At 40.6% G+C, this 16,104-nt stretch overlaps 1 protein-coding gene across 4 annotated transcripts in view; it reads left to right on the forward strand.

Moving 5' to 3' along the window:
- Nucleotides 1–16,042, forward strand: part of ESRRA (estrogen related receptor alpha) — a 29,286-nt gene extending 13,244 nt beyond the window's left edge. For all 4 annotated transcript variants that reach the window (XM_077455803.1, XM_077455804.1, XM_077455801.1 and 1 more), the window contains 4 exons: nt 1,280–1,405; nt 3,165–3,332; nt 5,213–5,482; nt 9,828–16,042. In XM_077455803.1, the coding sequence (XP_077311929.1) occupies nt 1,280–1,405; nt 3,165–3,332; nt 5,213–5,482; nt 9,828–10,075 (812 nt within the window). In that variant the 3' untranslated portion in view covers nt 10,076–16,042. The remainder of the gene's footprint in view (nt 1–1,279; nt 1,406–3,164; nt 3,333–5,212; nt 5,483–9,827) is intronic.
- The last annotated feature ends 62 nt before the right edge of the window (nt 16,043–16,104 follow it).

Raw genomic sequence — 16,104 nt, forward strand, 5'->3', positions numbered from 1 at the left:
AGTGCCTGTGTTTTATTAAACAAAAGCCAATTTCTACCTGCTTTAACAGCATCTCCCAGTGATCACGTCACTCCAGGCTCTCTCCTCCTCGGATGACGTCAGCAGGGAATCTCAGCCCTGCCCGCTGGAGCTATCAGACAAGGAGAGCAGAGAGCATAGAGTCACGTGATCGCTGGGAGATGCTGTGAAAACGGGTAGAAATCGGCTTTTATTATAAAGCACAGGCACTAGGATACAGCTTGTTATCTGACAGGGGGATGACATAAAGATGATAGTGGCTTAACATCCACTTTAATATCTTGATTATAATGTGTGTCATATTTTTACTTCTACTTTTTGTTTTTCCATGTAAAGAGAACCAATCGTTAAGATAACATATAAACCTGTAAGGAACATGCCAGCGTTGGCACATATGGCATATTCTCTCTTTTTGTCTAAAATAAAAGTGCCATCATTTCTTTTTTTTTTTACCATATGCATTGTGAGTATTCATAAATAATTCATTCAGGACTGCATAGATTCTGTTGATTTCAATTAGGAAGACTTTATTTATCATTGAAAAAACAGAAAGCAGAGTCTGCTTGTGCAAAAGTACACACTTGGCGTTTGCTTTTCTCCTCTGAATGCCAGAACTCCGGACAGGAGAAAAGCTGCTTAAATAACGCATCTAAAGCTGCATATTGCACGTGCTTTTAGGTGTGTGTGCTTGAGCACTAATGAATTACATTGGCCAGAATATCAGATGACTGTCAGCTCTCTTCTCTGCCCCTCCAGTGCTCACTGAAGTGCCAGGCTGTGGAGGGGGCAGGAGCAACTCACTTAAAGACTGAGCATGCTGCCAGTCCAGGCAGGTGGGTGGATCCTGACCATATGTTGTGGATCTTTTCAGAGCCTGCACCGGGTTTGTGACATCAGAGCAGGGGAGTGCCTTACCAACCTAGGCTACATGGCTGTGTGTTTCTATTGATGCACAATGTAGAGCTCTAGTCCCTACATGCAAGTGTGCCTCTATAGGACACTACAAGAGAAAGGAGCCACCTTTAAAACGGGAACCAGCTTAAGCTGGAACATAGGCAAGGATTAAAAGATAAAGAAGCTGCATACTCAAAGTGAATAAATCAGCTGCTGAAAGTGTTTAAAAACTTGCAGCAACAGTGTCAGGACTTATGACAGAGAGAATTGCTCTGGATCTTGAATTGTACAATATTTTGTAGTGACCATTTCAGCAATATTCATTTAGTAGGGAAACTGTACCTTCATGATTGGTATTAATCTGCAGGTGTGCGATTGGACCGAGTCAGAGGTGGTCGGCAGAAATACAAGAGACGACCAGAAGGAGACATTCTGCAGTATACCCCGGGGGGACAGTCCCATCAAAGTTCAACAACGGGAGTCAAAAAACAAGGTTGGATCATTTCTATAATATTAAAGTGATTGTAAAACAACCTATTCCATCTAAAATAGAACTGAAAGTGTATAGATATAATACAAATTATAATTTTTTCCCCCTTTCCCATTCCCTCTGTTCTCAGCTGCAGAAAAGCTGGGGGATTAGAAGCAACTGTACACTGAGCTTCCCAGTGAAAGGCTGTGCAACTGACCACAGTGTGCTCTCCTACTTAGTGTGGTCAATTTTTAACAGGCAAAGCAGAGGGACTGATAGGAACACCAGGGATTTCACACAAGGAAGCAATACAAAGAGAACAGGATTCTTTCTCATACAAGTACATGGTACAGCAGGCATATGTAATGTTGGGGTAACACTTCAAAGGGTGACTTGGTGTTGTAAAGAAATGCTCACTGTTTTGGACACAGTCTGGAACAGTGCTTTGTGCTCCTATACCCTATCCCTCCACCCCCCCATCAGTGTAATATAGGAATATGCTCCTGATGGGCACCTGGAATGCTGGAAGAGCAGAGGCTACCTAAGCACTATCACATGTACCCCTGCTGCTTCTACTCCAGTAATTTTATTCTTAAAGGTACTTTTCATGGTTTTTTTGTTTTTTTTTACCGTTGCATTAAACTAAATTAATGGACATCTGTTAGACAACCAACCCTAAAGGGTTCTTTTTGGGGTTTAGGTGTTAAGAAAAAAGATTTGAATAGAACTCCACACCTATGTTTTTCAGCACCTTACTGCAAGGTATGTCACTTTCTGCAATGCTGGGCCATTTATTTACAATGGTATTTTGATGTACAGTAGGTGACAACAGGCAAGCACTGCAGCTCACCAAAAATGTAGTACATACAATGCACTGTGGTGAACTGCAAGAAAAAATAAAAGTGCAAGTTAATTTTTGTTCCGTGGCTGAGCATTGGCAGCCTATTCTAAATTGATGTGCTGCCTTAACACAATGCACGTTAATGTGCATGCAGAGTGTGAAGGAAGCCTCGTAAGCCTTTATTGCTACCTGTGTTCTTTTGGATGGGATTTCCCTTCACTCCTTGATTCAGGGACACAGTAAGTAGTCAGGGGAAATCTTCCCAGACTGATGGGCAGCCCGAACATTGACCGTTTTACCTGAAAAGATTCCCTCTTTTGAGATGACAGAATTACATTTGGATATTTGCAAAAATATTTTTTTTTCTTAGTTTAGTTTGACAAGGGGAACTTTTTCCTGAGTGAAAACACTGATTGTGAATATGTGGCCAGGAGATGGGCATCAAATATTTACTGTACATATTCTTAAGTGATAAATAAGATTTAAACAAGTACCCGCTGACCACTGTAGCTGCATTCACTCTTGTGCAGTTCATCCTCAATTTTCACAAAACGGCTCTGAACCTATTGCCTAGGCCAGATAAGCTCATCCTGCTCACCACTGCCAGAGCTCCTGCTGTGTGTTTACATTTGAGATTAGAGTCACTAATGGGAGAGGGAAGCACAGTTAGCTGAGCTGCTGAGAGAATGACTGCAGTGCTTCTTGCTATGAACGTTTGAAGATGAATTGCTCCACAGTGTTGGCTGCTACAGAGGTTAGTGGTGGCCTGTTTAAAAGCTCATTTACTGCTTGTTAAAATATGTAAAACTTGAATCCTCATAACCTGGACACAAACACTTTTCAAAGTGAAGTTACTGTAAAACAACCTGTTTTTGGTAAAACAAATTTACAATAAACTGACTTATTTTCCATCAATTCCTTGCATTGTCTGATCTATAGCTCCAGTCAACACTGTAGTCTCTCACCTCCTGGTAGCAGAGCCAGATAAGCTGTTTGCAATGCCAGATCCAGCACTTCCTGATGGCTACCTGAAATCTATGAGCACTTTATGTGACCTCGCAGACCGAGAGATTGTCATTATCATCAGCTGGGCCAAGAACATCCCAGGTAAGCAAGTACTAATTTGGTGGTCATCTCTGTAGAGATGTAGATCTCTGTAGAGCTCAACCTTTTTCAAAGCGAACACAACAAGAATTATTTTGCTATCATCCTGAGGCTTTGTCAGGTTTGCAGTGGCTCGGAAGCCAAGTATAATGTGCTTCATAATATAGTGCAATGTGGCAGTCCAAACCAGATTCTACGGCAATGGTTGCAACCAGGGGTTTTGCATTTTTGATTGGGAACTGGGTCTGTGCACATTAGATCATAGGAAATAGGTGTTGGTCTTCTGACTATCTGATTTGCAGTAATATTTACTAAGAGAACGTTGTTTTTTTAACTGCGCTTAGGGTTACAAAAGGCATATACATATACCCGCTGCCCTAAAAATTCCAAAGCTCTAATCTTTATATGAAATGTGGTGGGAGACATGCAGAGTATCCAGAGAAACAAAGAATTCAGATTTTGTTATTCTTGAAGGGTATGTAAAGCCAAAAGCAGATTAAAAGTAGCGAAGGGTAAAGACTGCTGTTTTCTTTTGTTGTGTGATATTTTCCCTCCCTTCCTGTCCCACAACCAAATTAAGTAAGAGAAATCTCTCCAAAGTGAGGGGATATCCATTTTTAAAACAAGCGTCCCTATAGGAAGATCCCCCTCACCTGTTCTGTGACAAATCAAAAATGTTGGATTTTGGAACAGGAGACAATAGTTACCAAAAGAGCAATTTTCTCCACAGACGGCAATAAAAGAATCTGACGTAGGTTCTAACTTTTCCACATTCTATGAAAATAAAAGTTTTGGCTTTGCATACATGTAAATGCCAAATCCAAAAAACATTTCCTTTTCCATTTTTTTTTTTTTCTTGTGAGAGTAAGTAGGGGTAAAAAATGTTTAAACTTGTCTATGTATGTCCCTGTGTGGGAGTTGTCTGCCTATTGTCCACTCGACGGATGTCAGACAACACAGGAAGTGCTGGGAAATGCCTCTCAAATAGAGACACAGCAAAAGTATTTTTTTCCAGCAAAGTGAGGAAAACGCCGTCAGGGTTTATTCCATATGTATTCCCCCATAGAGAAATTTTCTCTCGCTTCCTGTCCATGAGATGCTGTCTGACAGAACAGGAAGAGTTGAGAAAACTTCTATATTGGGGTATAAACAGTGCTTAAAGTGGAGGGCCACCCTGAAAAAATATATATTAAAAATTACAAAAAAAATCTAAAAAAAAAAATGAAGAAATTTTTTTTTTTTTTTTTTTACTTACCAGAAATGCCTGTTGCTAGGCACATAATCCTAATCTTCCTCTTCCTCCTCCGCGGAGATCTTCTGGTCTTCTCTCCTCGTCGCGGCGTCTTCTGGGTAATGGGTCGCGCTGTGTTCTGGGAACTGTGTGTTCCAGAACGCAGCGCGTCCCATTCACAAAGCGCTGTGTGACTCGCGCATGCGCAGTAGGAAACGGGCAGTGAAGCCGTAAGGCTCCACTGCCTGTTTCCCTTACAAGGAATGGCGGCGCCGGGACCTGAGGGACGGGTCGGCCTCGGGCGGCCGACATCGCGGGCGCCCTGGACAGGTAAGTGTGTTTATTAAGTCAGCAGCTGCAGTGTTTGCAGCTGCTGACTTTTTCTTTTCTTTTTTTTTTTTTTTTTTTTTAAACGGCCCTCCGCTTTAATATTTTACAAAAAAAAAATATCCTTAACAAGAACAAGACAGCATTGTATTTTGTGGCTTTATGGTTTCTTTTGCTCCCATCTCACAATAGTGGCTCTGCTATGGAAGAATACAAATTGCTTTTTGAGGCTTCATGTGTAAATCTGCACAAATTTAAAAGTTTCTCTCCCCTTGCAGTTGCTGTGTGGATAAGGATTCATGACTGGAACTTGTCCTTTTCACAGGTTTTTCCTCGCTGTCGTTATCAGATCAGATGAGTCTCTTGCAGAGTGTCTGGATGGAGGTTCTGCTCCTTGGGGTGGTATTTCGTTCCCTTCCTTACGAAGATGAAGTTGTATTTGCAGAGGATTTTGTTCTAGATGAGGAATCGTCTCGCTCTGCCCGTCTCTCAGACCTCTGTTCCTGTGTTCTTCATTTAGTGCGCAAGTATCGTGCGTTGCGCGTGGAAAGAGAGGAATATGTTATGTTAAAGGCCCTCACACTTACAAACTCTGGTAAGATGCACATGCGGCTTGTGTTCCTCCTTTTTTTTTTTTTTTTTTCTTCTTTTTTACGTATCTTTTTATTAACAAATTTTAAAGTGATTGTAAAGGCAGAAGGTTTTTTTTTTTTCTTTCTTTTATCTTTATGCATTAAGATAAAAAAAAAACCTTGTGTGCAGCAGCCATTCTAATACCTGAACCCCATCTAGATCAAGCAATCTTGCAGCAGTGTCTCGGCTGCCCGGGACTCCCCTTCTCATTGGCTAAGAAAGCAGCATGGTGCCATTGGCTCCCGCTGCTGTCAGCCAATGCTGAGAGAAAGGGGGTGGGGCTCGGCAACGGCTCAGTGTCTGAATGGACACAGGGAACTGTGGCTTGGCTCGGGTGCCCCCAGAGCAAGCCGCATTCAAAAGGAGGGAGGGACCAAGAGCGCCAAAGAGGACCAGAGAAGAGGAGGATCTGGGCTGCTCTGTGCAAAACCACTGCACAGGGCAGGTAAATATGATGTTTGTTATTTTTAACCAGTGTGGATATAAATCAATGGTTTTTATCAAATTTTATTTTAATAAAATGCTTTTGGAGTAAAAATCTATCTAAAGATAGTTTTCTATTTAAGATAATTAATCCTTTTGTTTATTCAGCATGAAATGGAGCTTAGTTATATAGCATGAGGCTCTATATTCTGCAATAGTTACATTTTTGGTAAACTCATTCAATGAATTCAAGCGCTGCAAGCTGAGAACATGCACTGCGTTGATGCATTCACACAATTTCACAGTAAAATAAAACAGTGAGCTAAAACAACGTTCAAGAATATTCCTTTATCACATTGGGGGTTATTTACTGAAGGCAAATCCACTTTGAACTACAAATGCAGTCGCTGTAGATCTGAGGAGGACATGCAAGGAAAATAAAAAAAAAACAGCATTTTAGCTTGTATATGATTGGATGATAAAATCAGCAGAGCGCCCCTCATTTCAGATCTACCCCTTAGATTTACAGCGACTGCACTTCCAAGTGCAAAGTTGATTTGCCTTTCATAAATAACCCCCACTGTTTTGCAAATCTATGTACACTACAAACTGAATCTTTTCCGATATCGCTGTTTTACTAACCTGACAGCTTATTCTAAATAAGAAACCTTCATTTTGTTTGCAAATATTAAATATTCTAACTATCAGTAAGAATAAGTCCTTACATTTAAAGAGCACCTGTCACTTCAGATCCCTGAGGGCAGCGCCTGTTAGCGGGCATCCACTCACCTGCTGCCGCCACGTCCCTCACCTTGTGTCACTGCAACATCACCAGCCATCCCATTAAAGTGAATGGGACTGTCGGAGCGTCAACAGCGGGTCAGAGGAGGAGCCGCCGCTGGACAGAAATGACAGTTGCCCTTTAAAAATTATGATTTAAATCAAGCCTTTTTACTAGCGATTTAAATCAAATCCACCCTGTTTTTAACAAAAAAAAAAAAAAAAGACTTTAGTTTCACTTTAAACGAAGATAGAAATTCCTTCAGGACAGAGTACAGAAATCACTGGCTTCCATAGATTGGAAGACCTTACACCATATGAAATGAATTGGAACAGTTCTGAAAATGCTACTTGCATTACACAGTAATGCTACCTATTTGCCTCAGTACTTTAAAGTGGTTATAACCCCTTTACAACCTTTTTTTGCTACAGTTAAACCTATAATTAGCGAGACATGTGGCCAAACATCCTAGCGAAATACACTTTAAAGTGGTTGTAAACCCTAAAAAAAAACCCTGCAAGAAAAAGGCATAATCAGTGAGCTAGTATGCTATTTATACTAGCTCATTAAGCCTTTGTCTTGTAGGTTTTTTTTTTTTTCTAGGGTTTACAACCACTTTAAAGTGTATTGGTCAGGATGTTTGGCCACATGTCTCACTTTGTACAGTTCAAGGCATGTCATGAATGATAACTGTCACAGTTGCTTGTGCTCTCAACAAAGTATCAAACCCTCCAATGGCTCTTGTCATAACTAATCACATGGGAAGGACCATGGCAACTGCAAATTAAACAGGCACTAAGATGGCAGCTTGGCATGAAAGGATAAGGAGGGTTTAGTTATGCTTTAAAAATAATCTGATAGGATAGAAATATGAAAAGCTGCCATTGCTGATTTGCTTTGAAGCTATATGCTTAGCCACTTTAGCCCCGGTAGAATTCACCCCCTTCCTGACTGGGCCATTTTTTTTTGTGATGCGGCACTGTGTCACTTTAACTGACAATTGCGCAGTCGTGCAATGCTGTACCTGAACAAAATTGATGTCCTTTTTTTTTTTTCCCCCACAAGCAGTTTTCTCTTGGTGGTATTTGATCACCTCTGCGGTGTTTACGCTTTATTTATTTTTTTTTGTTTATAGCGCAAAAAATAAATAAAAAAAAAAAAAAAATTTTTTTACTTTTTGCTATAATAAATATCCCAATTTAAAAAAAAAAACAATTTTTTTGCTCAGTTTAGGTCAATGTGTATTCTTCTACATATTTTTGGTAAAAAAAAAAAAAAACCTCCAATAAGCATAAATTAATTGTGTGCAAACGTTATAGCGCTTACAAAATAGGTTATTGATTTATGGCAATTTTTTTATTTCTAGTAATGGCAGCGATCTGCAATTTTTATCAGGACTGCGGGAGACAGATCAGACACTTTTTTTTTTTTTTTTAAACCATTGACATTTATACAGCGATCAGAGCTATAAATTGCCACTGATTACTGTATAAATGTCACTGGTAGGGAAGGGGTTAACACTAGGGGGCGACCAAGGGGTTGAATGCGCCTCCCCCCCATACCCCTTAAAGCGGCTACCGTACAGCTACGCCAATTTGTGTCATTTTGACGGCAGTCAGTCGGTCAGCAAGACCTTTTGGAACTACATTTCCCATGATGCTCTTGCACTCTGCAGTGTAGATGAGCATCATGGGGAAATGTAGTTCCAAAACATCTGGGGTGCCAAGGTTCGCCAATCACTGGTCTAGGCAGTTGTATTGTGTCAGCATGTCTGACCACCTTTATAGTGTTTATGGACAGATCGATGGTTCAATTTAGGTGCAGATCTATAGGTCACACTGGATTCATGTGTGATTTGTAGTGAAAAACAGTCACGAATGATAGAGAGTTTACAAATATATATATATATATATGTGTGTATAATACAGTAATTGAAACTAGGACAGTATCGGGGACAAGTCGGGTGCCCTGCAGTGCATATGAAATTACAAGGAACATTCTGAAAAGAGTAGTTAGAAAACAACACTTAAAGCGGGATTCCACCCTAAAGTGGAACCTCCGCTGATCGGATCCCTCCGGTGTCACAATTGACACCTTTCAGGGGGGAGGGGGGTGGAGATACCTGTCAGACAGGTATTTACACCCACTTCCAGGCATAGACTCCCGTGGGAGTCTACGCCATTTCCTGCCCTGCCGCGCTGTCTGCTGGGACACACACGGGTCCCAGTGACAGCGCGGAGATTTCCTATTGCGCGGCGCGACTCGCGCATGCGCAGTAGGGAACCGGGAAGTGAAGCTGATTCGCTTCACTTCCTGATTCCCTCACCTAGAATGGTGGCGGCAGCAGCCGAGAGCCGAGCGATCGATTGGCCTCGGCTGCCGGCATCGCTGGAACCCGGGACAGGTGAGTGTCAATTTATTAAAAGTCAGCAGCTGTAGTATTTATAGCTGCTGGCTTTTAATATTTCTTTTTTTGGTGGAATCCCTCTTTAATACGGTGTTCTTTCTTTGACTTCACTATCAAGCTACAGGCTTGTGGCAGGAAGGTGACCAGGCTGTATTAATTAAAGGATAAGTTCACCTTTAGTAACATGTTAGTAAACAGCACATGCCTGCACCTTCAGATTCCCCCCACACCAGCTGTCACAGCTCTGCCTACACAGCCATGTCATTCATTCAGTTCTGTGAACGAATTAACTACAATTCCCTCTTCTACCATGGCAGATGCCTTGTAGTTCTCAGTCTGCGAGGGCGCTGGTGAGTGCTCTTGTAGTTCATTGAAACTTCCCTCAGCTTTCAAACCATAAAAGCCATAAGAAAGGTACCGACTAAAAGTTGTAGGACTTGCCTGCAGGGGCCTGACATTGCACCCGCGACCTGCTGATCGTGGGCGCAATTGCTTGACAGGCCACTGGGGAAAAAAAATCAATGCACTTTTTTTCCCGTTTTTACCTGCAATATGTGCATTTATTTTTTTTTAAAAGGTGAACTTAGCCTTTAACGGCATTCAAGACAGGTCACCAATTTGACTTTACTCTCAAGTAATTCATTTGATGCATGTTATATGTACATTATCTATCTAATGCATGTTCTTTATCTCCAGACTCTGTGCACATTGAAGATCCTGAAGCGGTTTTGCGTCTTCGCGATGCCCTACAAGAGGCACTTAGCGAGTACGAATCAAATCGTCACCCAGAGGAACCCTGTCGTGATGGAAAACTGCTTCTCACACTCCCCTTATTGCGCCAAACAGCAGGACGTGTCCTTCAGCATTTCCACGCCCTGCGGGAGGAGGGGACCGTCCCTATGCACAAGCTTTTCCTGGAGATGTTGGAGGCCATGATGGACTAGAAATGGAGGCATTCTAACTGCAGGAATCTCTTAACTATGTGCAAAGCAAGACCATTTGATGAATGTATGGGGGTCAGACATTTAAGGGTTTCTTATGCACAAATACTTCTTGGAATTCCTTATAGACTAACAAGGAAGATACCACAAGACTGGTACAGACATATGAAGCAAAATGCATAGTTATTGGATGCACAGCTCTGAAGATATAAGCCATGGGACAGTGACTGATGGGAAGGAGTGTCTTCCCTGGAGCCTATGTAACAAAATCAGTGTTTGTTTTATTCCTATTTAATTAAGCAATGTGTTAATATCCCATGGTGGGATAAGAACAGCAAATATAGCTGGAAGTCCTTCAATCCTTAAATGAACACTTGAGCCATATGCTGCTCCTTGTAAGCAATAGGGCACATCATATAACTGCTGAAAGTAAGTTATTGGTTTGTGTCCCTCATCTTCTCTTACTGTACTTTTATTGTGTATGACTACCATGCCAGTTACTTGTTTTTATTTTTTGGGTGAAAATATGCCTAAATCATCTTATTTAGTGACAATCTATGTGTTCAATGTCTTGAAAATCATTACTTTTAAGATGTATGGTACTGGTTTAGGAACAAAACATGTTGTTCCTATATGAAAGCATTTTTAAATACTTGAGTTGATATAAATTTTAAGAACACTATTGATTTGAAATTGCAGGTGCTGTTTGTGGTAAGCAATTTCCTATTGTGCTTCTGAATTCCCTTCCCTTTCCTCTAAAATTGCTGAATTGTTCAACAGAACAGAAATACTGTTTCAAAGAACGTGGTTTGGAAGTGGAATATTGTACGGGGTTTGCACGTTTGATCAATACAATGTAGATTTTGTATTCAGCCACTTGTGCACATTTTTAGCCCTGTATAGAGATTTACCCCATCAGAGAGCTGGGGACAGTCTTTCCGAACAAACATGTTAATATCGGATATGACTGTTCAGATAACTGAACATTCCACTTTTCATGAAGATATATATATGGCTTTATTCAGTAGAGTTCCTACTGCAAATGGTAAGCCTTTAAATGCAGTAACCCCTATAAACCAATCAGGATTTACTCTGCTTTAGTCAAACCAGAACATTGATTCCAGTTAGTTTGTAATTGGATATCGTTCTTAGAAGATAAAAAGGTTCCCTTTATTGGTAGATGCCAATGGAAGTTGTGTGTTTCATGTCAAGTGTTTTCCTGTACGTATAAAATGGACAACTATCCAGGTCCCGCTTGCTTAATTTAGAGGAAACACAGGTGCTGAAATTCAGTTTGCACATGCAGTACCATTTGTCATTGCTGCCTTTGACCCAATTTCTCTTCTGCACCATCAGGTCGCTGGGGAACAATTCCACTTTTACTGGCATTTGACTTTTTGTTTCTTTTCAGCCTGTAAAAGCACCTCCATATTGGCCTATGTGTTCATGAACACACAGGTGTTTACAGGCTGGGGAAAAAAAACGCATTCAGGAGGTGTGTTTGGGCATTAAAAAAAAATTACGCATTTAGGTGTGTTAATGCATTCTAATGGCCAGAATATTAATTTAAATACCAAAATGCATTAACCCACATGTGGAAAACATTGCCCTTTTTTTTCTGCCAGGAGCAAAGGTGTCCAGGGGAGGGGAAAAAAAAAAAAAGTCCACTGTGCTTGAGGTCTAATGTATAGGAATTTGAATAGTGCAGGAGCTAGAATTGTGATTCTAAAGTGCTGAATTGTAGATATGAAGGTGAGTGTAATTTACACTTTATACCCCCACCCACCCCCCTTTATGAACGTGCATAAGTTTGACTTTTAAAACATAGGAAAAGTCAGGCTTTAAATATTTTTAATTTGCATAAGCAAAATTTACAATAACCTGTGCAAACAACTAGTAAATGCAGAATAAATCAATCTGCTGAAGTTTATATTTACATTTTTTATTTTTTTTTCCTCCCTTATGCTAAAGTTGAGCTTTTCTCTGTCCTGTCGGTCTCGATTCTCCTTTGTGGTTCCTTAGATTATAGCTTCAAAAGGTAAAGGTAAAAAGTCAACTTCTATGGGAAAAGTCTCAGCTGCCTGTATCTCTGGCTCATTTTATCATGCGACTTTCGCATATGCTAAGCAGTAAGTGCTTTAATAGATCCTGAACTATCGGCACCTGAAGGTATTTGCGCATCTGTGTTTTTTTTTTTTTTTTAAAGGATAGCTCACATTTTGTAACGTTACACCCATATTCAGTTGCACCAGCTTCCGTCCCCATTTTGACAGTGAGCGGGGGATCTCCCCCTTGCTGTCACAGTTATTAAATAAAATAACATGGCTGTGCAGGGCTCAGCCTGTCTGTCCACGTCATTCAGTGTTCTGTGAAAACTACAAGAACCATCAACCTTTGTGGCTGTCGGCACTTAGTTCTTTAATTACCAGGGCAACATTGGAGCGCTCTGGTAGTTTATGGAGTTTTCCTGTCCGTTTTAACGGCCTGCCCCTTACAGACGGTCTACAAGAACCCTACACTGCACTTGCAATCTGCTGCTTGTGGGTACAGTGCTTTACAGGCTCGTAGTAAATAAAAAATATATATAGTATTTATTTTTACAAAGGGGATATGTAATCCTTATGTGTAAATGCTGCAGGCTGGTCCAATGATGTCACAGGTACTACCTCTCCTCTAGTGGCAGGGGTTGTTACTTCATTTTGGATTGAGCGCCACTCAGTCTGAGAGTACTATGGGACAGGCTTGGCTCAAAGGAAGTAGAATGAATGACACTGGCCAAAGAGGTTTAGGAGCTAAAAGAAATTGCACCAGGTTGGCATTACAGAAAAAGCAGGGTTTTGTTTTTGACAGTTACGGACACCTTTTTTTTTCCCCTGGAGTTCTGCTTTAAGATGTAAACTTATGTTCAGCATCTCCTGTTTCTGGATCTACTTGCTTAGAAGTGTGGTATTCACTGAAGATGAATATGCACTTTGAAATGTAACTTTTTAAATTATCAAAACTGTAGCAATGTTGCTATTGGCCACAAGGTGTCACCCTAATATAGCCAAGTGTAGACACATCTAGACACGGAGTCTCCCAGGCTGCAAGGAAGGGGCGTTCTACCCCACACAGACTTTTGTTTTCTTCCCAAACTTGAAGCCAGTACCTTGATTTTTTGATACTGAACAAAGCAATAGTATAAAAGCCATGTATATTCATACTATTTTAACACCTTCAGTTAAACATACAGGAAAATTAAAAAAAAGGTTAAGGACATAAATACTAGTGAAATATAAATCAGATCACAAAATTGATGAAACTTCGTTGCAGAGTACTAAAGCCACCTAGGAAAGTCTTGCGTGACAAAGCTAATTTGTGAGAGTTGCCTTCACTATAAACCTGGTTTAGGATAGATATGTTTTAAATGTGACATGTGGCCATACTTATGGAAATTTTCAGCGTTTTCCCATCTCTACCAGATGAAAACATTTTCCATGAATTACAGTGGAAATACATTTAAACCAGCACAGGCCTCTCAAATTTTCAACACGCAAAAAAATAAAAAAAATGTGGACAGATAGCAGTTTCGTGCATTTTTTTTTTTAAACCAAAGCAGATTGAAAGCTTGCAAAATTGCCATGCGTACATGTTTTGCTATTGAAAGTGTTAAAGAGTAACTCCGCTTGTTCAGAAATAAAAAATCCCTCGGGATAATCTATGTACCTTGCAAGGATTTTAAATAACCTTGTTGCACATTTCCACCTTTAGTTCTCAAAGCGGACCACCTTCAGTCATTTTTCCAACTTTCCATCTATTAAATCTGCCCTTGTTGTGTTAACTATAGATAATAAAACTTTTTTTTTTCCTGTCAGTAAATACCTTATACAGCCCAGTTCCTGTTTCTTGTCTGGTAATAAGCCTAGGCTTATGACATCATGCACAGCTCTCTCTCTCACATTTGCCAGGAAGGGAGGGGGAACGAGTCATAAAAAGGCCAATGAGAGCTGGAGGTGTGCCTCTGTGTAAATCCAGGAAGTGAACAGGCAGCAGCTTCACCTGCCCACAGTTAAAATGATTGTAGCCAGTCCGTGGAGGGAGATTTCTGCAGCATATTTGGCAAGTACAGAATCACAGTATATATAAAATATGCAACGTAGTTGGAGGGAAGCTTCAGAATAGCAAAGGTATTTGTATTATAAAGTATGTGAGCAGACTGCAGTTCCTCTTTAAGAAATAGCTTATGTCTGTGGTCATGTGTAGAGTGTATCTTTATGGGAGTGGTTTTATGATGATTAGTCACCGGCAGGGTCTGTATCCCTTTACAAATGATTTCCCTTTGGGAGTACCTCACCAAAAGTTGCAGGGGGGGATGTCCAAAATCTGACTGTCAGTAGAGATCTGTAAAAAAAAAATCAGTAAGGCAAACTGTTCCTGGCCTCCTGAAACTGCTTTTTACCTCGGGATTGAAAATGTGTTGAAATTTCTAAACTTGTTCTGGATCAATGAATTGGAAAACACTGAACCTAAAAGCATGCCAGCCAAGCAACCAACATTCTCAGAAGAAGTGGACAGCAATGACGATCCCTGTAATTATGTCTTGACAGGTGTACTTGAAAAGTGGGGAAATATTTTTTCCCCCCAAACACAATCTCCTGCGCTCAGGAGCTTAATATGCAAGTGGTGTAGCCAACCCTTTAGATAAAATATGGGAAGTCAAAGGGCTTGCTGTCCTCCTGAGAACAATGGGCGTCCTTAAAGCCGAAACATATAGAAAAACAGGGAGGCTGCACCAACCTCATTACCAAAGATAAAATTCATTTAAATAATAAAAGCAAGTCATACTCAAACATGGCTTAACATTGCTCAAAAAATTCGGAACAGTGTCTTCTGGACACCTGCAACCTGGACTGGGTATTAGGAGGAAGCAGATGGTATCACAAATGGCTTACGCGTGACGAGGGAGTACCCTCTTCATCAGAGCCTCAGCGATAGCCTAAGATTAAACCTTCTTTTTGTTTGCGAGTATGAGTCTTGCTTTTATTATTGGTAATGTGCAAGGTCGGTGCGCCCTCCCTGTTTTTCTATATGAATATATTTTTTTCCCCCCAGGGGCTCACACACACCAAAACATTGGATGCCATGGGGAGAACAAATGCGGGGTCCCTACACTGCTAATTTTAGTTCAAGCGGGTAAATAAAAATGTTTAGGCTTCTTGCAGCAAGCTATGTTTCCATGGCTCTTGAATCCTCCAGCCACAACAGATTGGAAAAGAGTTGAGGGAAAACATCCTCTTGAGCTTAGCTATTTTAAGACTACATTAAAAAGGTACGCTTGATTAAAATACAAAGGTTGCAAAAACCTAATACACTCATCAACCATCGTTAGAAAAGAGTTCCACTCTTCCTGTATAAGGCCCTATTTATAATCTCTGACAGGTACATGGTGGATTCTGATTGGTTCCTATGGGTACTGCACTTTACACGAGTCTGAAAAAGATCAGCTGCAGGTATTTGGCCAAATATTTGCTCAGAAATACATCTTGAAGGTTGTGTGGTTTAAGCAGCAATATAAGATGATTTTGTTTTGTCAGATTGGATATTCAGCTCACCTGTACTCAGAACGACGTCTCAGTCTTCGTCTTGAATGCCATCAGTCTCTTGTCTTCTTACCCTCTGTGCCAGCAGCAGCCCGTTTCATTAGTTCTGTAGTTGCAATCAACGTTGACCCACATGTCAGTGGGCCATAAATTACATTTTTTTTTGTCTTTGAGTTAAATTAATTTTCATCTGTAATTTTATTCTCCATGCCTCTGTATTCACATTACAGTTTGACTCTTCTAGCCCTGACTGTGCTGGGCAACCCTCTGTATATAGAATAATGTGCATATGTAATATACCTCATTGCGTAGAAATGTATATTATATACAGATCACTGTATACAGATATGGCTCCAAAGGCCTGGATTGCAATAAACATCAGGGAGATTTCCTTGTGTGTTCATTATTTTATTTTTTTACCTCCTTTCTTATTCTATTGATCTCATCCCCAGA

The sequence above is a fragment of the Lithobates pipiens genome, unplaced genomic scaffold, assembly GCF_037356315.1.
Source record: "Lithobates pipiens isolate NorthernLeopardFrog02 unplaced genomic scaffold, aLitPip1_a1.2 Scaffold_10, whole genome shotgun sequence".
In the NCBI taxonomy this organism is placed as follows: domain Eukaryota; kingdom Metazoa; phylum Chordata; class Amphibia; order Anura; family Ranidae; genus Lithobates; species Lithobates pipiens.